Source organism: Brachyistius frenatus, unplaced genomic scaffold, assembly GCF_029030835.1.
Source record: "Brachyistius frenatus isolate BFR_SWC_R1_liver_20210118 unplaced genomic scaffold, ASM2903083v1 Contig_51, whole genome shotgun sequence".
Lineage (NCBI taxonomy): Eukaryota > Metazoa > Chordata > Actinopteri > Embiotocidae > Brachyistius > Brachyistius frenatus.
This window is the reverse complement of record NW_027210650.1, coordinates 1,037,447-1,060,231: the sequence shown is the minus strand read 5'-3', so window position 1 is coordinate 1,060,231 and position 22,785 is coordinate 1,037,447. Positions and strand designations below refer to the sequence as shown.

At 44.4% G+C, this 22,785-nt stretch overlaps 2 protein-coding genes across 4 annotated transcripts in view; both read right to left on the bottom strand.

The window, feature by feature from the left end:
- The window catches only part of myo1d (myosin 1D), a 200,672-nt gene that overhangs the window by 77,267 nt on the left and 100,620 nt on the right, over positions 1–22,785 (bottom strand). The gene's annotated exons all lie outside the window — the stretch shown is intronic.
- On the bottom strand, positions 2,506–22,494 carry LOC138624405 (vesicle-fusing ATPase-like). 3 transcript variants are annotated; one of them, XM_069704593.1, is made up of 22 exons: positions 22,392–22,494; positions 20,746–20,831; positions 20,474–20,570; positions 19,679–19,718; positions 17,975–18,141; positions 17,736–17,843; positions 17,455–17,530; positions 16,749–16,904; positions 14,624–14,823; positions 13,108–13,273; positions 12,791–12,865; positions 12,312–12,499; positions 11,148–11,243; positions 10,810–10,966; positions 10,585–10,718; positions 10,168–10,234; positions 9,955–10,034; positions 8,337–8,471; positions 7,937–8,050; positions 5,391–5,446; positions 4,979–5,051; positions 2,506–3,659 (listed from the first exon to the last, which is right to left on the bottom strand). In XM_069704593.1, exons 1-21 carry the CDS (start codon positions 22,401–22,403, stop codon positions 5,021–5,023), a joined length of 2,241 nt encoding a protein of 746 aa, XP_069560694.1. In that variant the 5' UTR covers positions 22,404–22,494; the 3' UTR covers positions 2,506–3,659; positions 4,979–5,020. The 3 variants fall into 3 exon arrangements, with proteins under 3 accessions (XP_069560694.1, XP_069560695.1, XP_069560696.1); XM_069704594.1 differs by lacking the exon at positions 22,392–22,494 and adding an exon at positions 21,891–22,273; XM_069704595.1 differs by lacking the exons at positions 20,474–20,570; positions 20,746–20,831; positions 22,392–22,494 and adding an exon at positions 20,098–20,247.

The following is a 22,785-nucleotide window of genomic DNA, read 5'->3' as shown; positions in this document are numbered from 1 at the left end:
CGTCGGCGGCCTTCAGGGGGGGAAACCATCACTGGAACTACTGAACTGAACTGAAAACAGCAGGCGGGCGTCCCGTCTTCGCTGTAAACTACTGAGCTGATCACATCCTCAGTGTTGCTACTCCCTGCTGACTGACTCGACTGCACCGGTGGACCGGAGGGGAGGGGGGGGAGGGGAGGGGAGGGGAGGGAGAGGTGTGAGGGTGTGTGTGTGTGTGGGGAAGGGGTGAGGGGGGGGGGGCTGGAAGATATATGCTACAGTGTGATTTTTATAGCCCCACATTTCTGAAATATTACCATTGGGCTGGGACTGGAGGTATGCAGGAGGGGGCATGTGTGAGGGAGCGAGCGAACAACCCGACACATGTACATGTATGCACTACTCATAAAATCCAGGTGGTACAAATTTTGAGCATTGTTTACGCGAGCAAATTCTTCCTCGTTGTTGCAAGCTAGCAGTTTTTTTTGTTTTTTTTTCTCATGAATGACGGCTTTGTTTTCATGCGTTTCGTAAAAAAAAAAAAAAAACTGTTCATGAGTGTGAAGCAACGAGGCGGTTTTACAGTCAACGACTTCGGGAGTCTGGGGGTTTAAAAAAAACAAAACAAAACAACAAAAAAACCCAGAGGAAAAGATAGCTGTTCGCACTGGAAGATCATTTACGTGGCTTGTTTCAGTTATGCATCCAACTCGAGTCAAGCTTTAGCATGTTTAATATTCAATTCTGGTCTTCTGAGCAAAAGCGATCTTTATATCTAACCCTCCATCAGGTCCTGTCTTAGAGACTAAAGGAAAACTTTCTTTTAATTCTGTTTAAAAAAAAAAAAAAAAAAATAAAAAAAAATAAAAAGGAAAAAGGGGGACATGTGACGACATGTGGAAACCACGGGGGGGATGTGGGGCGGAGGGGGCGGGGGCAGAGAAGGCTTCTGATTGGCTGTTGCATCCTTCCTTCCTATCTCTCCATGTTTTGGAGTGTTTTTAAGAAGTCTGATTTATGAACTTGTAATCTTGTCAGTACACCCGGAAAAATACAGAAAAAACACTCCTCGCTTTGCTGTTTGGGGTTTTTGGAGAAACTCTTTGATTTAATTACAAGTATTTTTTTGTTTTTTTTTGTTAGCGGTACTTGTGATTCTGAACAGCTGTGATTTGTAGGGCGGGCAGAAAAAGACTTCTTAAATTCAGACTTCAGGGGAAACTTCAAAAGAGCTGTGAGGATTTATGTGTGCGAGATATGTGTGTGTGTGTGTGTGTGTGTGTGTGTGTGTGTGTGTGTGTGTGTGTGTGTGTGTGTGTGTGTGTGTGTTTGTGTGTGTGTGGTGGCCTGCCTGTGACAAACAGAAGAGGATGGATGGACGGATGGACGGACGGATGGACGGCTGGCTCTTCACAAGCAGTGGAATACAAATTGTGAGAGGTTTCCACACGACATGTTCCGACAGTCCCGCCTGCTTCCTGTTAATTATATTCAACAACAAAAAACACGAGTTACCCCGTAGCGTAGCGGCTGTCCTCTCTTTGTGACATAGCTTAGCATTTGTGTCATCTTCTACACTGCCCCACCCTACCTGGGCCTACCTTTCTGTGTTCAGTCCCCCTCCCTCCCCGCCCCTCACCCGCTATATCCAAAGTTTTGTACAAAATGTTTTAAAGTGAATAATTCCCTTTTTATTTTATAATCGTAAATGTTATGTTTTTATAAATATTATTTATTATACAATGTATATATCTGTACGACTGAACTAAGATTATATATTTGAAGAACACAACTTGTCTCGTCGCTTCTTGCTGCTGAGCCGGAGGTGCGCGCACACACGCACACGCACACACACACACACACACACACACACGTGTTAATAATCTCAGTTCTCTGAGTGAAGTTACGGCGCTGCAGGCTCTGACAGGAAGTCCTGCGTCTCTACATACGTGACACACAGCACAGGGGCCGCCGATTGACAACTTTCATTCTAAAAAAAAAAAAGATATCAGCCGTTTAAAAGTTCTCCAAACAAACAACGACTATATGCGATTGTGCGCGTACTATTACATTAATATAAACACTGTAGTTATTTTTGTATTAATCCGCAGCTGAAAATAGTCCCAGACAGAGGCAACATTTAATCCCTGTTTACATCACGTTTGTTAAAAAACAACAACCTGCAATCTTCAGCAGTTTTTGGGGAAATTATGGAGTCTTTTTAAAAAATAAAAATAAAATAGAAATCCATAGTTTTGGCCTGTTATTTAGATTTTTTTTTTTTTTATGTTTAGTATGAACCAAAGCAAGTTAGGGAGGTGGGAAACAACTTGCTTTGTTGGTTGTGGTCTTTTCATGGGATTAATTCATAATAATTAAAAAAAAAAAAAAAATCCAGCCAATACAACCTAACGTGCAATTAAAAGCATCAACTTGCAACATAAAGGAGTTTTTCATCATTGCAACTTGCTCTTATTTATGATGAGGTGACATAATCACCTCGTAATAAAAGGCATACACAGCTAATAATTCACCAATCATTTATTTTAATAAGACTTACAGATATATAAAAAGAAAAGAAGAAAAGAAAAGATCACGAGGACGAGTTAGTGACACCTGAAATGATATTTCTCTGCTGAGGAGGGCGGGGTCGTGAAATCAGCAGCCGATGCATTTTACCGTCACCGCAGCTTCCACAAGACGCGCTGCAGCAGCTGCTCGGAGAAACGCCGAGTTTTCTCAGAGCTGACGAGGTTAACCGCAAGTGTCTGAAAAGACTGGTTTCATTATAAGATGCCAAATCTTTGGTAATTAGGGAAGTAATTATGCCAAGTCATAATTATGACAAACTTTTTTTTTTTTTTTTCTGATTTCAACATGTCACAGGCGGGAGGAGAACACTTGTAGTAGCAGAAGGGATTTCTGGGAAAGTTTTTTTTTTTTTTTGGGACAAACTGAACTGAAACGAAATCCCCAACGTTTGCATGGAAAATGATCCGTAGCAGCAGGAACCCCCTTCGTAACTTCCCTTTAAAAAAAAAAAAATTGAAAAATGTAAATTTCAGATACGTACAGAGGGTCTTATTAGTAGTAGAATTGATTTATTTATGAAATAAAAAAAAGGTCAAACACAAGCAAGAAAACAACATCATAAGTGAAGATTTGAAGTGGTGGAATGATCAGTTTACACGTCCGTGTGTGTGAATAAAGCCGATATAAACAAACAGTATCATAATTAGTGTTTGTGCATGCTCATCTATTTGTCATGTCTTTTGCCCTGACTCCTTTATACTGTGGGTGGGAAGGGGGGGGGGGCATTACAGCATTAGTCTTGAGGAAAATGCAACACGGTGCACCGCAAACACTGCAAGTACCGCTTCTTCTTGTTTGTTTTTTTTACACGTTCACAGAGTGCCCTAGACGAAGGAGGCGGCCTGTTTTTTTTTGTTTGTTTGTTTGTTTTTGTGGCGTCTGCCGCAGAGCGAGCGAACGCTGCAGTGCAGAGAGGGAAGGGCTCTCGAGAGCTTCAGGGACGAGGAGGGAGGGAAGGAAGGAAGGAAGGAAGCAAGGAAGGAAGGAAGGAAGGACGCAGAGGGATGAGAGACAGGTCGGAGACTGTCTCTCTTTCGCTTTTCCTCCTGCCGTCATCCTCCTCTCTCGGGCTTCCGTTTCCTCAGCAACTGAGCGGAGAGAGAGAGAGAGAAATAAAAAGTGAGAAGAGACAGGCAGGCGAAGGAGACGTGTTGCCACAAGAGAGCACCTGTCGAGTCGACCTATTTTTAGTCGCCGCCGACGATACCGTAAGTCTCCGAGGCTGCGAAGAGAAGCGACACTCCTGCTGCAAGTTGAATAAGTTGTTTTCGTTGTTGTTGTTGTTGTTGTCACCCTGGGCGGCACGATACCTTTCTGAAACCTTTCCGCCCTTCGTTGGCCGCCAGAAAACATCACGGCTAATAAATATTTCCCGCTGAGCAACAGAGACTCGGTACAGCGCAAATTATTTCACGGTTAACTGCGGCGTTTTGTAGCTTATTTTTGAAAAATTAAAGATTAAAGGAAGAGATCAGCATTTTGGGAAACACGATATTTGCCTAGTTAAGCCGTAAATACTGTGAATTAGATGAGTAAAATGGTTTCCGCACTAACGTTTTTTTTTATAAACCTGCCATTGGCCGACTTCAAAATCCTGGTTGCTACGGAAACCACCTGGAAAAACCTCAGAGCAGCGTCCTACACGCTGAAAAGTTAGGCGAAGGCTTGGATCGTGTAGATCAGTTGAAGTTCAAGTTAAAAGGAGAGTTGTTTTTTTTTTACACGTATATTATTTCGTACATTTTATTTGAAGATTTTTGTCTTACTGGCACATTTTATAAGAGGCTTACATTCTTTGATGTCCTCAGAGCTATAACCCTCGTGAGTTCAAGTAGTTCAAGTTATGTTACTTGATCAGCACCTGAGTTTCACACGTGTTTGTGACCACTGGTACGTGTGCGTAGAGGGGGGGGCGGAGCTTCACTGTCCAACACCGCTGAAGGCGGAGTCAGGTCAGGAGACACCAGGTTGGTTTTTCTGTGACGTTGGTGGGAGTTGCGTCACCGTTGAATTCGTCCCCCACAGGGTCAGACTGTCAACACCGAGTTCTACTGGGAACCTTCTGAGGCGTCTGAAGGGGGAAACATTCGCTTGCAAACCACCTGAACTGTGGCGCCATGGCAACAGGGTTCTCCAACGTCTGCAGATCAGACGCTGATGTCACTTACTAATGAAGTTCATAGCTTCCCTCTGCTCCGTGATCATCACAGTGTTGCGCGACAGGAGCGGGTCTCGTCTCTTTTTGACCCCCCCCCCCCCCAACAAATTGTACGATGAAGGAACTCAAATGACTAAAGTGAACTCTCAGTTCGGTCTTCTCCATCAGCTCCTCTCGCCTCCTCGGCAAGGGAATGACGGCAAGAAAATTTAACCCATTTGAGCTTCAACGCAGGCTTTTCGGTCTTACCGTTGACGGATGCTTCTGTTTCACCGTGCGGCTCCACTGAGTCTAGAATGGCACAAACTTATCAGAACCGCGTCTGCAGGAGAAAAGAAAGGACAGAAAAAAAAAAAAAAAAAAAGACAAAATGTGTATTATTAATCACACTTGATGCGATGATGAAAATGTAAACGCTTTGCGCCTCTGACTAACTTTTTCCTCTCTCTGCCACGTTTCTAAATGAAGACTGGTAGAAGTGACAGATGTGTGTGTGTGTGTGTGTGTGTGTGTGTGTGTGTGTGTGTGTGTGTGTGTGTGTGTGTGTGTGTGTGTGTGTGTGTGTGTGTGTGTGTGTGTGTGTGTGTGTGTGTGAGAGTGTTCAGTGTCACCGGTGGTCCCGTTTCGGAGTCACGGCAAGAAACAGGAAAAGAATACTTACGCTCTTTGGTCCCTCAGTAGACTCAGGAACTTGCTAACTCTGTAGTCGGGATCCATCTGAAAGACAAGACGCATTATCTCTTACAGAAAAAATACAGACGGTAAAAAAAAACAAAAAAAACAACAACTTCACATTTCGTTAAAACGTCAGATTATCTCGGTGTAAATAGCGGCAGGTCCTGGAGTTCAGCGCCTCGGGAGGAGGGAGGGGGCGAGGGGGGAGGAAGTCAAATTAATGGCCGCCTATACAATAACTTACAGTATGTCTGGAATCGCCTGTAGCAACGAGCGCTGAGACACGAGAGCCGTCACAAACGTTGGAATGAGAGAAGAACAAGATAAAGAAACCGCTGTGAACACTTTGAATGCGAGTGCAGCCACGCGGCTGTTTGCAGCATGTCTCGGCAAACAGGTTCATACTTCTGCAGGCTCGGAACGGGGTGTGTGTGTGTGTGTGTGTGTGTGTGTGTGTGTGTGTGTGTGTGTGTGTGTGTGTGTGTGTGTGTGTGTGTGTGTGTGTGTGTGTGTGTGTGTGTGTGTGTGTGTGTGTGTGTGTGTGTGTGTGTGTGTGCAGAACATGGCTGCATTTGTGCATACCACAGCAATTACACAGCATCCAGCCTCAACAAACAGGCCGTGTACACATCATCAACACCAGGCAGACACACACAGTCACGAGGAGAAATTAACACCAGCCGCTCGCTGCTCCCGTTTCCCTTCTAGTTCTGCTCACGCTGCAACCTATTTGTATTTTGTGTATTGTTTTTTTTTTCTTCAGGTAAACACACCACAAAAAAGAAAGAAAGAAAATGAAACAAACATTATTTGTAAGCTGGAATAAAAAAATTAAAAAAATAATAATAAAAAAAAAAAATCATCTCTTAAGTTCAAACTGTCTCCCGACATTTCCGTTGTAACTTCCTCGGACTGTCCGGAGTCGAGGTCCGACGCGAACGTGTGTTTTAAAAAAACAAATTCGTATTCGACGAGTTATGGTTTAAAAGTTCACGTGGAGATTTGCAGGAAACAAGAAAAAAACCCATCAGCGCAGCAGAGACTGAGATACAGACTGCGGTCAAACTCATTCATCGCTGGATCCTACACTTCCCATGATGCAACTTGATAGCATCTTTTATTGTTTTCCCTCCAAGGTCACACAGGAGAGTCTACCACCACCACCACACACATTTAAAGGTCACATATTGTAGAAAACTGACATTAACCAAGCTGCCCGACAACATCTCAGGGAACGATCTGTAATTAAACCTTTTTTTTTTTTTTTTTTTTTTTTACCGATTCAGAAAAGCTGATTGTCCTCGTGTTTCGACAGGATCGATTCCACAACAGGTTTTGCGTGCAAATCATTTGGCTACAAGGCGAACAGAAATACCGACACCAGTTTCAACACCAAGGCCACAAAATCTGTTAAAAAGGTGAGTAGAGCTTCTACTTATCTATAGTAACACAAGTTGTGCAATGAAAGGAAGCCAAGAATCCTGCTCGGACCGGTGCTCTAATGTTTTTACTGTTTCAGCTGGATGATTTTTTTTTCTTTTTTTTTTTAAACCTGCTCCGTCGTGTCGACCTCGAAGACTCTTAAATTCGTACCAAACCATGAAGTGCGCGAGGCTCTTGGTCACGTCTCTCTGATTCACAACACGTGAGAGTAACTTGGAAAAGCTGCGCAGAACACGGTTTCACAACTACGAAACGTATTGGATGTGCAGCGGCGTGAGAACGGTTTCGTGGAAGGAGAAAATGAACTGGATCCCTCTGCTCAACAAATCATCGGCGAAGCCACACAGTTGTTGTTTTTTTTTCCTCTCCAGCTGATGGATGACAGTTTTTTGTGCCTGACAGACAGATTCTGTTGATGGTTGGAGAATGCCGGGGCCAGATGTTGAGGAAAAGGAGGGACAGGCTGCTCAGGCTCAGACCACACTAATAGAAAAAAAAAAAACATAATAATAACGCAGAGCCGGAGCCAGTTTGAAAATTGTTTTGAATAAAGAACTGAGGTGATGAGTGACTTACTGAAGGCTTCGCAACGTACCTGCAGTACGTCGAAGTCTACTTGACCTCTCTGTCGTCTAATAACAAACCAGTGAATCTGTTTTTATTTGGATGTCAGAGAGAATGTGAGGCTGTAACCAGGCAGAAACCACACATTGGTTGGGGAAATGCTGTTGTGAAGACCTTTGCTCGACACCAAAAACCTGACTGCATCTCAGGCACGTCAATCAAACCAGGCATACTTCTCTTTGAGGACCTGATATCTAATCAATGATGGAATTATTTTCAGAAGGACCACCTCGAGTCTGATCAGAAGGAGTGACTTCAGATAATGACACCATCGTGACTTGTGGAAAACATGTATTGACTTTGTATTTCATGTGAGAAGTTGACGCTTTTTGAATGGGAGTCTATTGGAGCCGGAGGATTTCTGGAACCAGGCCCCCTGTGGCCCTCAAAGGTATTACACTCAGACACGGAGGAGAGATCATAAAAAAAGAAAATGGGAAAACAAAGATATCATCTCTTTCTTACCTGTGCAGCCATTTCAATCAGCATCAGCAGCTTTTTTATGCCGATCGACAGCGGTTGTCCCTTCACGGCTTTGGCGATGCTTGCCCGCTCTTTCTCCTGGAAACTGCCCAGCAGCTGGGGGGGGGGGGAGAGAGAGAGAGAGAGAGAGAGAGAGAGAGAGAGAGAGAGAGAGAGAGAGAGAGAGAGAGAGAGCATTGTGTGATTAAAACAGGTAAATTCATCGATTCATATTAAATGTAAGGCAAAAAAAAAGAAGTTGTTTTGGCCTTAAAGGTGCTGCTGCATTTAGCATAATATGAATGTGTGTGTCAGTGTGTGTGTGTGTGTGTGTGTGTGTGTGTGTGTGTGTGTGTGTGTGTGTGTGTGTGTGTGTGTGTGTGTGTGTGTGTGTGTGTTTTACCTCCAGGGCCTCAACCAGCTGCTCTCCCGTCATGATGTTAGGAATGTGGATGGTGGTGCTGAACGCGTCGAGCATCTCCATCTCCTGGAGGACGTCTTTACGACTCGTGGTGCCGATGATCAGCAGCTTACGACCCTGAAAAAGGGGAAGAAGCCGACGTCACTTCGGTTCATTTGGTCACTCGACCGTTTGAAACCGTTCGTCGGGCTGCTTTCCTCTTAACGGTCAGCAAAGAGAGCTATAATCTCTGGAGAGGAAAGAGGGGAAATACTGCAGAGTCAGGACTCCAAATAAAACACCCAAAATCATCCGAGAAATCTGTCTCGGACGGTCACGTTTATCGGTTTTAAGGCAAATCGTGTGTTATAAAGGTAAATCAAAGCACTAGGATGACGATACACCAAAAAAAACATCCACCTGGATCAAAAAAATACATCGTGAACACTACGATCAGGTTTTGGATGGTTGTTTCACGTCGTTCGTCTTCTCTGCCTCCTCGTTTCCCGCCATTCTTCCTCATTTCCTGCCATTTCCGTCCTGCTGACTTCCGAGTGAAGGCGAGACAGCAGCTTACAACGCAGCATCACCCAAAACGTCCTGCAGCACTTCGTGTTCTGTTCCCATCGGTTCGGTTTTACGGTCTCACAATTTATGATGCAGGTTGTCTCTCGATTGTCAAAGCTCTTATTGGACATTGACGGATGTGTCCCACGGTGCCATCTAGGACCTCCGTGTTGGATTTGCGATTTCGGCGTGTTTCTTTCATAACTGTGTGATTTGCGGCCGTCCCCAGACGAAGGGCTGACGTCGCACAGGGGCTCTAAGTCACAACAAGAGCATAAAGAACAGGAAACAACAATAGCAAAAGGAGAAGACAGACAAAAGACGGGAGCATAATGGGACAGAAAACGACAGAAGACAACAGCAGAGGAGACAAGAAGAAGAAAGGAGAGAAGCCGGAGAATTGTGGCTCCGCTAAGCCGACGAGTTGGAGGAGGACCAGGAGAAGACGACGGAGCAGGAGAGGCAGAGGAGTGGCGAGTAGACAGGGGGATTATGGCTGCCGGCTGCCCCCCCATGGCGTGGGGGGTTGCGATGCTGCATGCAGATGAGGTGCCACACAGGCGGCAGTGCTGCCAGGTCCTGGCTCTCTCACAGAGCCCATTCTCCTCCGTGTCCCCCTGGCCTCCCCCGGCCCCAGGCACCCCGCTGGGCCCAGCGCTTTACAACCCCAGAGGAGCACTGCAAGCCAGGCATTCAGCACCAGGCCCCGCGCCACTTCTCATGCACATGCAGCCATATAGTGGGCTATACCCTCATTCACAAACCCATCAACAACAGACAAACTACAACCAAAGAAACTATGAGAAATGGGTCTCTACCACCACCATTCACTGCGAGCACAACGGGCCGGGGCCAAAACACTCGCTAATAACCATAAACTCACACACACAGCCGCTCACACATGCCAGCCGCAGCCAAGGACCTCCAACAATTCCTCCGCAAGACTTTTTTTTTTTTGGGGGGGGGGGTTGGCATCCGTAAGATCTGCTGCCCTCTTTCTGCCACCTCGGGACTAGCAAGAAGAAATAAATATCACAACAAATGTTTTTGTTACCTTCGGAGGGGATTTCTTCAGCAGCACCAGCAACGCCTGCAGCACCAGGTTGGAGAAACGAGGGCCGATCGGAACGAAGTCTGAGGAGACGGATCGTTTATTATTATTATGATCTTATTTCATAAAGACACAACTTCACGGGCTAGTATACAATTCATTGATATTAGTAGGGGAATTGTTTCTAAGCTGTTTTGTTGTCAACCGGTCTCTTACCCAGCAAGCGCTCAATGTCATCCACGACCACGCAGCTCAGCTGGGATTTGTAAGCATCTTCAAATATCTGTTACAGGGAAACGCAAAAAAAAAAAAGGAAAACCAGATCTGCGTCAAAGCAAAAAAACAAAACAAACATCTGGCAGAGAAATTATTGGATTTCATCTTGTGGCCATTTTCAAACTCTTTCAACTTCAATTTCTTTCTGTAAATCTTGATTCAAATTGAATACTTAGGTCTGCATTCAATTTCACATGTTTTGTGGCAATAATGACATTTTTACAGCCAGTGAGATTAATCTGAGCAAGCAGGAAACAACAGCTGGTCCAACACTGGTGCTGGAGATACATTTTCAACAGCTTCACACTCTCTTTGCCTCCTGGACTTCGAAATGACCTGTTTTATTTTCAGACGTACCTTTTTGATAGCTTGGCATTTGGCGATCTCAGAGTGTCCGATCATCTTGTCGGGGGAGCAGATCTTGATGAAGGGGAACTGGGAATCTTCAGCGATCTTAGCTGCCAGCGCGGTTTTGCCGCTGTTAGGTGGACCTGAGGGTGAAGACCGATCACAAGTCGCTCATTTTGTAGCGATCAGACACCGACAGGTCGTGACAATGTTTACGGTGTGTGCGAGTCCCACCTTCCAGGAGGACCGACACCAGCGGCGTGCGGTCGCTGTTCTTCGTCTGCTGCACCAGCAGCTCCCCGTCCTCCAGGACCGCCGACACCGGGTCGCCCCACCGGATGATACCGTTCATGATGTAGCTGGCGTAATCCTCCTGGTTGGTTCCAAACGCCTGCAGGAGAGGAAGAGGGAGAGACGGACAGAGAGAGAGCGACTCTTTCAGGTTTTGTTTTTGACTGCATGTGGTCCGTGAATGTCTCTTCTACTCTAAACTTGAAGTCAGAACTTCATCTGACAGGAAGCTAAAACAGAAACAAAAAAAGAGAGGGAGTGAGCGATGCGCGGCAACTTACGGGTTTGATGTCGTTATTCAGCGAGGCCATGAAGTCAAGTCTGCTGACCTGCAGCTTCTCTGCCGTCTCGATGTTTACCTCCACCGTGTTGCTGGCCTACAACAACAATAACAAAGAAATGAGATGATGAACTCCCCCCCACCCCTCTGACCCACGTTTAGATTGCGCAATGTGTCGGGAGACAATGTGCTCCTCTCAGAGCAGGAAGGTCAGACAGCGAGAGCGAGGGAGGGAAGAATAAGTGCTCAGAGGAGTGAAGAGCAACGTCAAAGCCGTCAGACATGTGTGCGAGCCTTGTCCGTCATTTATCATCACCTTCTAATATCTGCAGCTCTGTGTGTGTGTGTGTGTGTGTGTGTGTGTGTGTGTGTGTGTGTGTGTGTGTGTGTCTGCGGGGGCAGAGCACTTAACAGATGAGAACTTCACCTTATCTGTGGGTCCGACTGAGCTGTGCAGATTTGAGCCAATGCACCTGATAAAACACTTAAGTTAGGACGCGTGCGCACACACGCGCGCGCGCACACACACACACACACACACACACACACACACACACACACACACACACACACACACACACACACACACACACACACACACACACACACACGGGTTCTGTTCCTGACCTAGGTGGCTTGTTAAACTGGCACTGTAGAGACGTGTACTATACCCACCAGGTGTGTAGCCTACAACTAAAACCCAGTAACACGTAACAGTACTACTGTCAGCGCTTTTGAAAAACTATTTATGAATGTTATCTTAGTAAGTTTTTAGATATATAGTTAGACTTTCAAAAAAAAAAAAAAAAAAAAAAAAATCCCTTTTGAATGAATTATGTAAATTGGACTGAAAAGGTGTTAATTAATGAAATTGGAATGTAAGAATGAATCAGTGAGTCAGTTAACTGATTGGTCAATCAAAAATGTAATAAATCAAAAATAATTTGCATAAATCATAAATTCTTTGTAATTCATCAAGCAAATCTGATCGATTTCTTACTTTTAGTTTAAACAGTTTAAATTCTTTTTTTTTGTTTTTTTGTTTTTTGTCGCCTTTTTATATATTTGAATTATTTTCTGGCATTGTACAAACAAGAAAATGTACACAGACACATGAATAAATGTGCAATACATGCGAGTTAATACGCATATTGTTCCGTCTGACCTTGATGTGCCTGTTCATGGCCGTGGACTGTGCGGCTCTGACCAGACCCTCCAGCTCGGCACCGCTGTAGTTCTTCGTCTCCACGGCCAGCTCCTTCATGTCCACGTCTCCGGACAGCAGCTTGTACTGACGCATCTTCGTCGTGTGGATGTTGAGGATCTGAACACGTCCCTTTTCATCCGGTAACCCTGACAGAAGAGACGAAGGGGTTGGAGGGGGGGGGGATAAAGACACTTAATGTTTCAGAAGAAGAATACTTTTGACGAGCAGCCTTGTGGTCTCTGGAGGGCTGTTTAACACATTTTGTTCAAACTTTTTGATCACACCTCGAATTATTTAAACATTTGCTTCAATTTTTACAGGCTCCAGGAAGAAGATCTTCACGTCAACATTAATACGGGCTTTAACTGCCTTTTCCAGTTCACCGAGATAAACTGCGCGGAGTTTGACATCTCGGCTGCGTGTTCTTCACTTCTTACCGATCTCCATCTTCACCTCCAGTCTTCCCGGCCTCAACAAGGCCTCGTCGATCAGGTCGGGTCTGTTGGTCATTCCTGGAGGAGAGCCGGGACAAACGATGGAAAGGAGAGACGGCAGAGGAACAAAAAAAAATGAATGCGAGAGAGAGAGAGAGAGAGAGAGAGAGAGAGAGAGAGAGAGAGAGAGAGGCATGTGTTAGTTTACGAAGAGAAAACATATGTGTGTGTGGTGTGTGTGTGTGTGTGTGTGTGTGTGTGTGTGTGTGTGTGTGTGTGTGTGTGTGTGTGTGTGTGTGTGTGTGTGTGTGTGTCTGCACCTATGACCAGGATGTTGTTGAGCTGCTCTACTCCGTCGATCTTGGACAACAGCTGGTTGACCACGGTGTCGTGGACTCCCGTGCTGCCGGCCATGCTGCCGCGCTGCTTGCAGATCGCATCAATTTCGTCGAATATGATGATGTGGAGGCCGCTGTTGGCTCCGAGCTGTTCACCAGAGAGAGACAGATTCATGTGGGAGCTGTAAATCAGTGCTGCCTGCTGTTATCTCGGTCTGTTTCCTCACACCAGCAGGGAGGTCCGCTGGTCTTACATGTGGAGTAAATCCAGCTTTATATACGTGTCGTGCTCGAAAAAGTGTTTTTTTTGGGTTTTTTTTTTGTGCACTTGATGGTGATGTACAAGTTCGTTATTTTCTTTAAACTACATCATTTATATGACTTTCTATAGCACATCCCTTCTTCTCTGTCAAACAGTTCAGGAAGTATTTATCACAGCGAGGTGCAGCAGATATCGAATGAAACGGCACGACTTGACCTTTCCAACGAGTTAAAACAGGCTTTCTGAAAATACAGTCAAATATATACAACACTTGCCTCAAAGCACTGTAAGATATATTTGTATACATGCCGTCACACGGCACAACAACACGGCCGCTGCCAAAGCTCTTCTTTCATCCTGACTTAAAAAAAATCTGAATTGACCCTCAACCGACAGATGGAAAAAGTAAGAGAGAGCAGCAGGCTGGGGGGTTATCCCTCCATCTGAAGACCCGTCAGCCTCTGACGTAGCATTTAAAGCAGGTGTGGAGCTGTCCGTGCTGCACACTGGACGGTGTGTGTGTGTGTGTGTGTGTGTGTGTGTGTGTGTGTGTGTGTGTGTGTGTGTGTGTGTGTGTGTGTGTGTGTGTGTGTGTGTGTGTGTGTGTGTGTGTGTGTGTGTGTGTGTGTGTGTGTTTGTAGGGAGGTCTAAAAGGAGGTCAAAGAGAACCCAGCCCCTCATTAAGTGGTGCAGAGTGAGGCTTAGTGCCGGTGTCACACCGTCCAAACAGAGGAGTGCCACTGCTGGGTTTTTAATGCATAACTGCCCCTCCACACACACACACACACACACACACACACACACACACACACACACACACACACACACACACACACACCAGAACATTAGAAAGTTATTACAGCTATGTCTGGCTAAAGGGCAGATCTCTCCACTCCTGCAGAAATTAGTTTTTTTTTTTTTTTTTCTGTTCAGACAGATGAAATGCTTATCTGGGTTTAACGGGAGAACACCGATACACACTGAAACCACGAAAACTTCTGATGTCCAGATAATAAGTTCAGCACAGTTTGTAGTACGGCAGCTGATATATCTGGAAGTTGTAATAAAACGAGGCTCAGGCAGCAGATTTTCATATTCGTTCTGCTTCGGTATCTCCGCTGTGCTTTAAAACAAAAACAAACAAAAAAGTGATTTTTTTTTGTTGTTGTTGTTGTTTTTTTTGTTTTTAGAAAAACAACAGGAAGCGTCCGTGTACAAGTCGTGTCCTTGCCTCACCCTCTTCTGCTCGTCCTCTGCGTCTGCAAACAGCTTCCTGACGTTCGCCTCCGACTCTCCGACGTACTTGTTGAGGATCTCGGGGCCGTTGACGATCTTCGGCTCCCGGGCGTTGAGCATCTTGCCGATCTGTCGCGCCATCAGGGTCTTACCGCAGCCCGGGGGTCCGTACAGCAGGATCCCCTTCACGTGCTTACAGCCTGGAGACACGAGGAACGGGTGTTCAACTCTGCACAGGTTATTCAATTTTAACGGTGAGAAAAATGACACACGGAAAAGTTGTACTACTCATAAAGCTCACATCTTTGTGAGGTCAAAACATCCACTACAGGTACATACTGGTATGCCTGTATGAAAATGAACGGTTATTATACCCTGCTCAGGAGCTTATTACTGGTATTGACAACAAAAAAATACAAACAATTACAGCAGCAGAGAAAACAAAACTAATCATAACTTAATCTCCAACCCCCGAAAAGTCATGAAAAAGAATACTTTGGATGTCTTAAAAATGAAGGTGAGGTTGTCTTCGAGGACGGATATCCATTTTTTTTTTTTTTTTTTTTTAAATGGACGCAGAGTGTCTTTAAAGGTGGAAAGCACATAAAAACTTAGAAGATCGAGTGTGCAAACCGAGAGCTCTCCACTCCACCGTGTTTACAGTGCAGATCCTTTTAATGGCCTTTTGCACCTGCTTAATGACATTTAGCCCAGACTAATTGAGAGGCCCCCCGTCAGATAACCATCTGAGCTGCCATTTGGGCCCGCTGAGGGAAGAGCGGCCGGGCTGACAGGTGGGGGGGTGGAGAGAAGAAGAAGGGCCGTCCTCTCTCCCTCCGGGCGGCAGGGGTGGGGGTGGGGGGTGGGGGGGTTGTTTTTGGGAGAGAAAGCACTGAGGCTTATGTCTGTCTGCTGCAGCTCTCTGTGGCAGCAGAGGGCAGACCAGGTGAAGCTTTCAGACTTCTGCTCCGACACACACACACTCTCTCACACACACACACACACACACACACACACACACACACACACACACACACACACACACACACACACACACACACACACACACACACACACACACACACACACACTGTGTCTCTGTCAGCACCTGCGCTGCCTGCTCCCCACGCCTGCCAATTACAGTGTTACCTTTAGCTTGGATGCTCTATCAGGACGTGCCATCTCATTACGACAGCCAGCTGGCCGCAGCCAAAAGGCCGACTCCTGCACACGACCCCCCCCCCCCCCCCCGGCTAAAAGGTCAGCTCGCGAGCCCCGGGCTGCCGTTGGCCCTAAAGCATCGTGGGTTACGGAGCGTCTGTGAGCACACGCAGGTCGAAGTGAAGCGTGTCTTCGCTGAGCTCGAAAGGTGCTCACGACAGGTTTTCACAAGACTTCTGGTTCGGGGTGGGGTGGGGGGTGGGGGGGGGGGGGATTAGGACCGATTGGCATTGTGCGCAGATGTGTGCGAGTGCGTGCGGGACGGTTTGTGTGGGTTCGGTGTGTGAGTCACAGAGACGGACTACCTGATGGCTTTCATTAGAACGAGCTGCTGTCCTTTTTTTTTTTTGCAGAGTGAATCATCATTGTAATCTGACAGCTGTTGGAGATTTATTAATGAGTGTGTGCAGAGGTTTCTGTCAGGAGGGGGGGGGGGCAATGCGGAGACTTTAGTCAGCGTCCAGACACCCATGAAGGACACTTGTTTCAACTGTTCACTTGGTGTGTGCGTGTTTGTGTTTTTGCTGACTCAGGCGATGCTGCATTTCTCAAAGGAATTAATCAACGTTTTGTTTGCCATTATGTGGAGTCGAGGATTTAACCCAAGCTGAATGTAATGACTGAAAACAGTGATTATATTTAGCAGGTATTACTAATCTCTTCAGCCTGATGAGCGCCGGAGGAAATGTTCTCAGACAGAAACGCAGCGATTCCCAGGAACAACTGAGTTCTTTCTGCTTATTACAGACGTTCGATAAGTTCAAAAAAAGGCCGTGAAATCTTCAGTTAAATGAAAATCATCACGTTGACTTGCAGCGAGACACATAAGATGTGGAAGAGGAGGCACAAATGAATGAATGAATAAGTGATGTCAGAACAGAAAGAGACAAAGAAGGGGACTCACCCATCTGTTCAACCATGTCTGAAGGGAAGACTCGGGAGGCGAAGGCTCTACGGAAGATGTCAGAAAACTCCTTGTCGAGGCCGCCGATACCCATCCTCTCGAAGTTCCAGTCGGGGCAGATGATGGACTGGCGAGACTCTCGGGTCTTTGATTTCCCTGGAGACACACGCAGACTAAACGTGTCATTCGTGAGAACATTTCCTACCTTCTGCCGTGTATGATACCTTTTCCCTCCTTATTCTCTATCATGGTTGAATGCTGCAAGCATTATATTGAGTCCCAAATTAAATGCAAATAAATTATTTTTATGGAGTTGATGTGAGTGCTTCAAACTGTCCTTTTTTTTTTCCATGAAGGGAGTGCAAGATATTAAGATATTTATATCGGGAAGAAAATATTGAAATAATGACATGAAGGCAAACTGCATGTTATGTGTCTGGTGAACTTTATTCTTCTACTGCTGCCAACAAAAGGTGACAGAGAACACAAGCCAAGCTAAATGAGTGTAGTGTGCCCCCTTGTGGTGATTATAGAGAATTACTTCAGACCGTATATCGGGTAAAACCACTTTTCTCTCATTGCAAACAAGTGTGAAGTGTTAAATACATTCAAGTGCTACAACCACCGCATATTTCAGACCACAAAACATTCAACTAAGGTAATGAACTAGCAAAGAAAAGGAGCCATGGCTGCTGTTAACACTCACCGATCAGGGTCATGGATGAGGTGTCTGCCTTCTCAAAAATCACCTGACTGTTTCCCAGCAACAAACCAATCTCAATCTGAGGGCAGAGGGAGAAAGGATGAAAGAAACGAGCAGCCATGTTTACTCTGCTACAAGAGAAGTATTGTACATTTATATATAGGGAATATACATATACAAAAAAGGGTGAAAATCTTTTAATTAATTACTTCTTTAGTATATATTAAAGCCTCTAAAGACAATGACGGTAGATGTGTGAGAGAGAACAGTTATCCCCCGGATACCTTGGGTTTCTTCCCTGAAGCATGTTCTCCCTTTAGGATGCTGGGGTCCATGGCCTCCATGTCTTTTATCACCAAGCCGAACAGCTTTTCACAGAAACTAAGCACCAGCTTGGAATGAGATAAAAGATAGGCACGGGGAAAAAAAGAAAAGAAATGTCTTTATGGACACATTTAAAAAAGGAACTGAATTTTATAATACACTCAAGACATTATTTGGTGCTTGTGAGAATTTGGATCACCTGCTGGCCGATGCTGAAGGCCTGGTTGTTGAAGTGCTGGATGAACTCGCTGGCCATCTTGTCCGAGTCGTACGGGTTGCTGTCCACGTTCTTCTTCTGCAGGAAGTCGATTTCCACCATCATGGTGCTTATACACTGTTTGGACTTGTCAAACGTGTAGTTTGTTACTACAGCGGGGGGTGGGGGGGGAGAAACAAAAAGGATCTCTCACTGACTTGAATCATTTCTTATAGGACAGTTTATGCTTCTCTCAGTCTGGGTAAATCACACCCTTCGTACTGCTGTCTAACTGAAATTAAAGCTGACTTTATTGGGTAGGTGCCACTTCAGCACAACAGTAGAACAAACTTAGCGCGCTGTTAAAAATCAAACGGTAGTTCCTTCAGCCTTTAATGTTGAAAATCCAACTGTGAAACACAGCAGGCAGCTCCTGGGTTGAATATGATCTGAAGTTCCCTTTTTACTATTGAAATTGAATGTTTTCAAACTGCTGCTCGTGGCTCATTTTGGAAACGAGATGTAGCTTCCTTTCAGATTGTGCTGATGTTTCCGCCGCTTCCAGGTAATTAGGAAAGTTACACCCACGATAGTGCTTATTAATTATATCACCGTTACCAGGAGACACTGCCAACACAGTACCCATTATAGGAATGGTTTTAATGGTTAAATATAGAGTGGGTGTAAAGAGAAAAAGGGAGATTATACCTTTGATCAAATACTAAAGAGTCATGGCCTTTTTTTTTTTTTTTTTTTTGCTTTTCAAAGTGATGTCAAAGTACGATGAAGCTTATTCATTTTTTCAATCAGTGGATTATATTTGCATTCCTCCTTTTCATTCCTGAAATGAAGACAGTATTATAGTAGGGCGCATCACTTTGGCCTGAGGCCAGCTAAGAGACATATTTATCAAAGACGAGGCCTGCTCTTCCTCTGGATGCTGGCCAGCCTCTGACACAGATGTGCACACATTGTCAGACTGTCTCTCCATCATATAATTAGAAATCTGCATGATATGGCCATCAGAAGATTTTTTTTTTTTTTTTTTTGTCCTGCTCCTTTCAAAGTCAGTCACATGTAAGTGTGACGCCGGAGGCGCCGACGGTGGCGAGGTGTCTGTGACTCAAAAGGCTTTCAGTTATAGGAGAAAGATGGCGAAGCCCTGCTAATCAATAGATGACAAATTACTGGCAGCCATCACAAAAAAGAATAAAAGAAAGAAAGAAACGTCCTGGAACAATCAGTAGCCTGAGCAGCCGGTGCATGTAAGGCACCGTTACCAACAGGCAACGTGAATCCACTTTTTATCTGAATTTTTCTTGGTTTTGTGTTTATTCGCTGAAGAAGAAGAAAAAAAATTTAAAAAAAATAAAAAGGATTGTACACTATTAGTTTAGCTGCATTATGTTATCAAAATGTTATGCTTATTCAGCACTTTTTTTTGTACAGGGCGGTCGTGTTTATATTGTTGCTGTTTGTTTTAAGCATCTTTTCCTGCATTATGCTCTGGGAAAAAATAAGTTTTCATATTGGCACATACTTACATTGGACAACATATACACCGATACCCGACATATCGGCCATGACCGACATATAAATAATTTGGGCTTTGAGTTTTAGAGGTTTTGTTTTCAATTTGTTTCTGCTGCCACCAAGTGGCCCAAACAAATGCATCTCCACATAAAAATGCATGAAGGCGTTTCTCACCTTGGACTTCTTGTCCAATCGACAGCCCCGCCCATTTTCTCTGTAAACAAAAAAAGAGCGAGTGGTTGATTTAGTTCCACGTCTTGTCATTTTTTTTGTAACAGGACACAATATGGAGAAACAGGAAAAAAAAAAAGACAAAGAAACAGCCATCAATAAGGCAATGACATTTTCCACAAAGTTACCAGACAGAAGACAACTACACTTCAAATGAACTTCACTACACGTTTCACAGTGCAACTTTCCTCTGGAACATCCGGTCTTATTTCACAGCACTTCTTCATAATACAAATACATGACTCAGATCTATATGTCACATATGTTTGATGATCTGTTGACCGATTCGCTACGACTCGGTCGATTACTGTATGAACTCTTGGTGGTGAAATAAGACCGTCTTGAGGAGGTTACGTTAGTACCTGTGTGCGGCTCGCGGCTGCCGAGTTTACAGGCGGAGGAAGAGCAGGCAGAGACGGGAGAGGAAAAAAAACAACAACAAAAAAAAGCAGTAACAGACAGATTGAGACAAACAAAGAAGGTCCATGCAAAAGAGCCCACGGAGAACCACGCGGGACGGCTCAGAGCTGGTGCTTTGTAAATAAGAAGCGTAGTAACTCCTACATTAAATGTGTGGCGGTTTCTTTTTACTGGGAAAATCAAGAGTTTAAGAAATAACGGCCTCAGAATATCTTCGATGACCTCTGCAGGGACACGAGGCCGAACGGAAATCAACAGAAGAGCGTTGAGAAGATGTGACGAGGGGACCGTCGGCGCCTCCCAAACATGCGAGCCTACCTGCGGCAGGCTGAAGCCGATGGTCCCGCAGTTCATGGCGGGATGCGTCTTCAAGGTGAACACATACTTGTGGGCTAAATTGCGCACGGTCACGTGTCTGCAGTGAGATGACAAATGAGAAAGAATTAGGTGAGCAACTGCCAACCTAAATGTTGTTATTGTTGTCGTTCTCCACCGACTCAAAAGTTTCGCACAGTTGTGGTGCAAAACTGAGGCGGGTAATATGAAGCATATTCTGCACGGTCACATGTACGAGAAGAAATCCCACTCACTGCTCAAACTGCGGATCCTTCTCGTTGATGACGGCACAGTTGGTCAACGACAGTTCGTCTGTGGGGCATCGAGCCGCTTGCATGAGCTGAAAGGAAACCCAGAAGACGGTAAAAAAAAAGAGAAAAAGATGCAGTGACTCCACTGAGGAAGTGTTTTATTATCGAAGAGTGATGTTTGCAACTTGTTTATCAAGCTTAAGATATTAATTTTAAGGTCAACACTCCGGAGGCGTCGCACTCTCCCACAAAACCACCATGACATGCATGTTGCTATGGCGATTTCTTTTACACCGACGAATCGGCGCTGGACTCGCCAGGAAGTGTAAAGTCAGCTTCCTCTGTTTTGTAACCATCATTAAAATAGTAATAGCTCTCGCGTTACAGAGTTCTGAGAATACATTTCTTGGTTACTTCCTGTTATTTATCTGGCATAATCGTACTCTGTTCCTATCTAATCCAAAAGCCCTGCGATAAATTTGACCATCGTGAATGTTCAGCTTTGTTCAAACTGTTTTACAGAGACGTTGAGTCGACTTTATGCTCAATTTAGATCCCGTTGAAACTTATTTAATCTACGCTTTTTGGTACAAATAGGTGCAAAACAACGACATGGTGTAACACAGTTCAACAGCAGGAAGCCGTCAACACTGAATAAATAAAACCTTTTTCTAAATCCTTGTTTAAAATGCAGCTGATCTTGTTTGACGGAAAAATATTTATCACCCACTTACTATTATAATCAGAAAATACAATTATCTGCACTTCAAAGCTCTTGAAATAATCATATTTTTGTCCAGCTCCCTCAAACTGAAGATTCTCACTTTTGAAGATGTCCTATATTTGATAAATATCTAATATTATATCTATGAAGCAAAAATGCCCTCTAAAACATCAATATTAAATCTCGTGGTAACCCTTTTTATCGATATTTGGGCATTACGCCAGCGGTGACACCCCACAACCAAAAGATTTGTCAATTTACTATCACAAAGGATGAAAGGAACTACAAAATATTGACATTTAAGATGCAATAATCACAGAAATTGACCCTTTTTTCATTAAAAAAAAAAAAAAAAGGGTCAAAAGAATGAATCGATAATCAAAACAGTTGGTGATTAATTTTCAGTTCATTTTAAGTAACTTACATTCACGTTTAGCTGTAATGTGTCTAATACTCGTAACACACAAGCAACTAACAAAACACAGAGGCTTTTGTTGACACTGCAGCTGCTTGAACATGATCCTTCGACCCATTTAGACTTCCTTTCTTTTCAGACCTCATTGATTTAGCATGTAGAAAACAGGAGGTCTATTTAAAGCCCTTTGCAGCTCTTCTCTCTCTTTTTTTTTTTTATATCGAAGTTAATAACACTGTCGATGAGACAAGTCAACATGTCTGGCGGTTAAAAGCAGCCTGGCAGTTTACACTTTAACGTACAGACACAACAACAACAACAACAACAGTAGCAGCTCAACGCCAGCAGTCATAAGATCGACTTCCGGGAAGTTTTGAATGACAAGTGATTCTGCCACACAGGCTCGCGCTGCGCTGGCTCACTTAAAAAAAAAAAAAAAGTCCGCGCATAACGTTTGGTATTTCGTCGTGTAGTCGATTTTTTTGTAACTTCGCTGAAATGTGAACTCACCCGAGCGGTCATCTTTGTGCGTGTGTTTCTTTTTTTCGCCGCTGTTCAAAGTGTAATTCAGCGTCAGAGCTTCCGCTGACAGAACAACTGCCCGCACGAGCCGGAGTGACGCGGCAAAAGAGGCGGGCTCGCTTGGCGTAACGTGACGTCATCACGCACAAGAGGAAGTGAGTTGTTTTTTTTTTTTTTTTAATTTATTTTAAATTACTGAAAATACTGACGAAATATTTAAGTTAGTTTTTTTTTTTGGAGAATAGGAGAATGTTTGGTCTCCAGGAAAATTATGAACAAAAACGTGATAATTATTGTCATTATGGCCAAATTCCATTTCTATAAATGTACATTTACAGGTAAAGAAAACCTGCTTTATTGCCTTCAGCAGAGTTTTCAAACA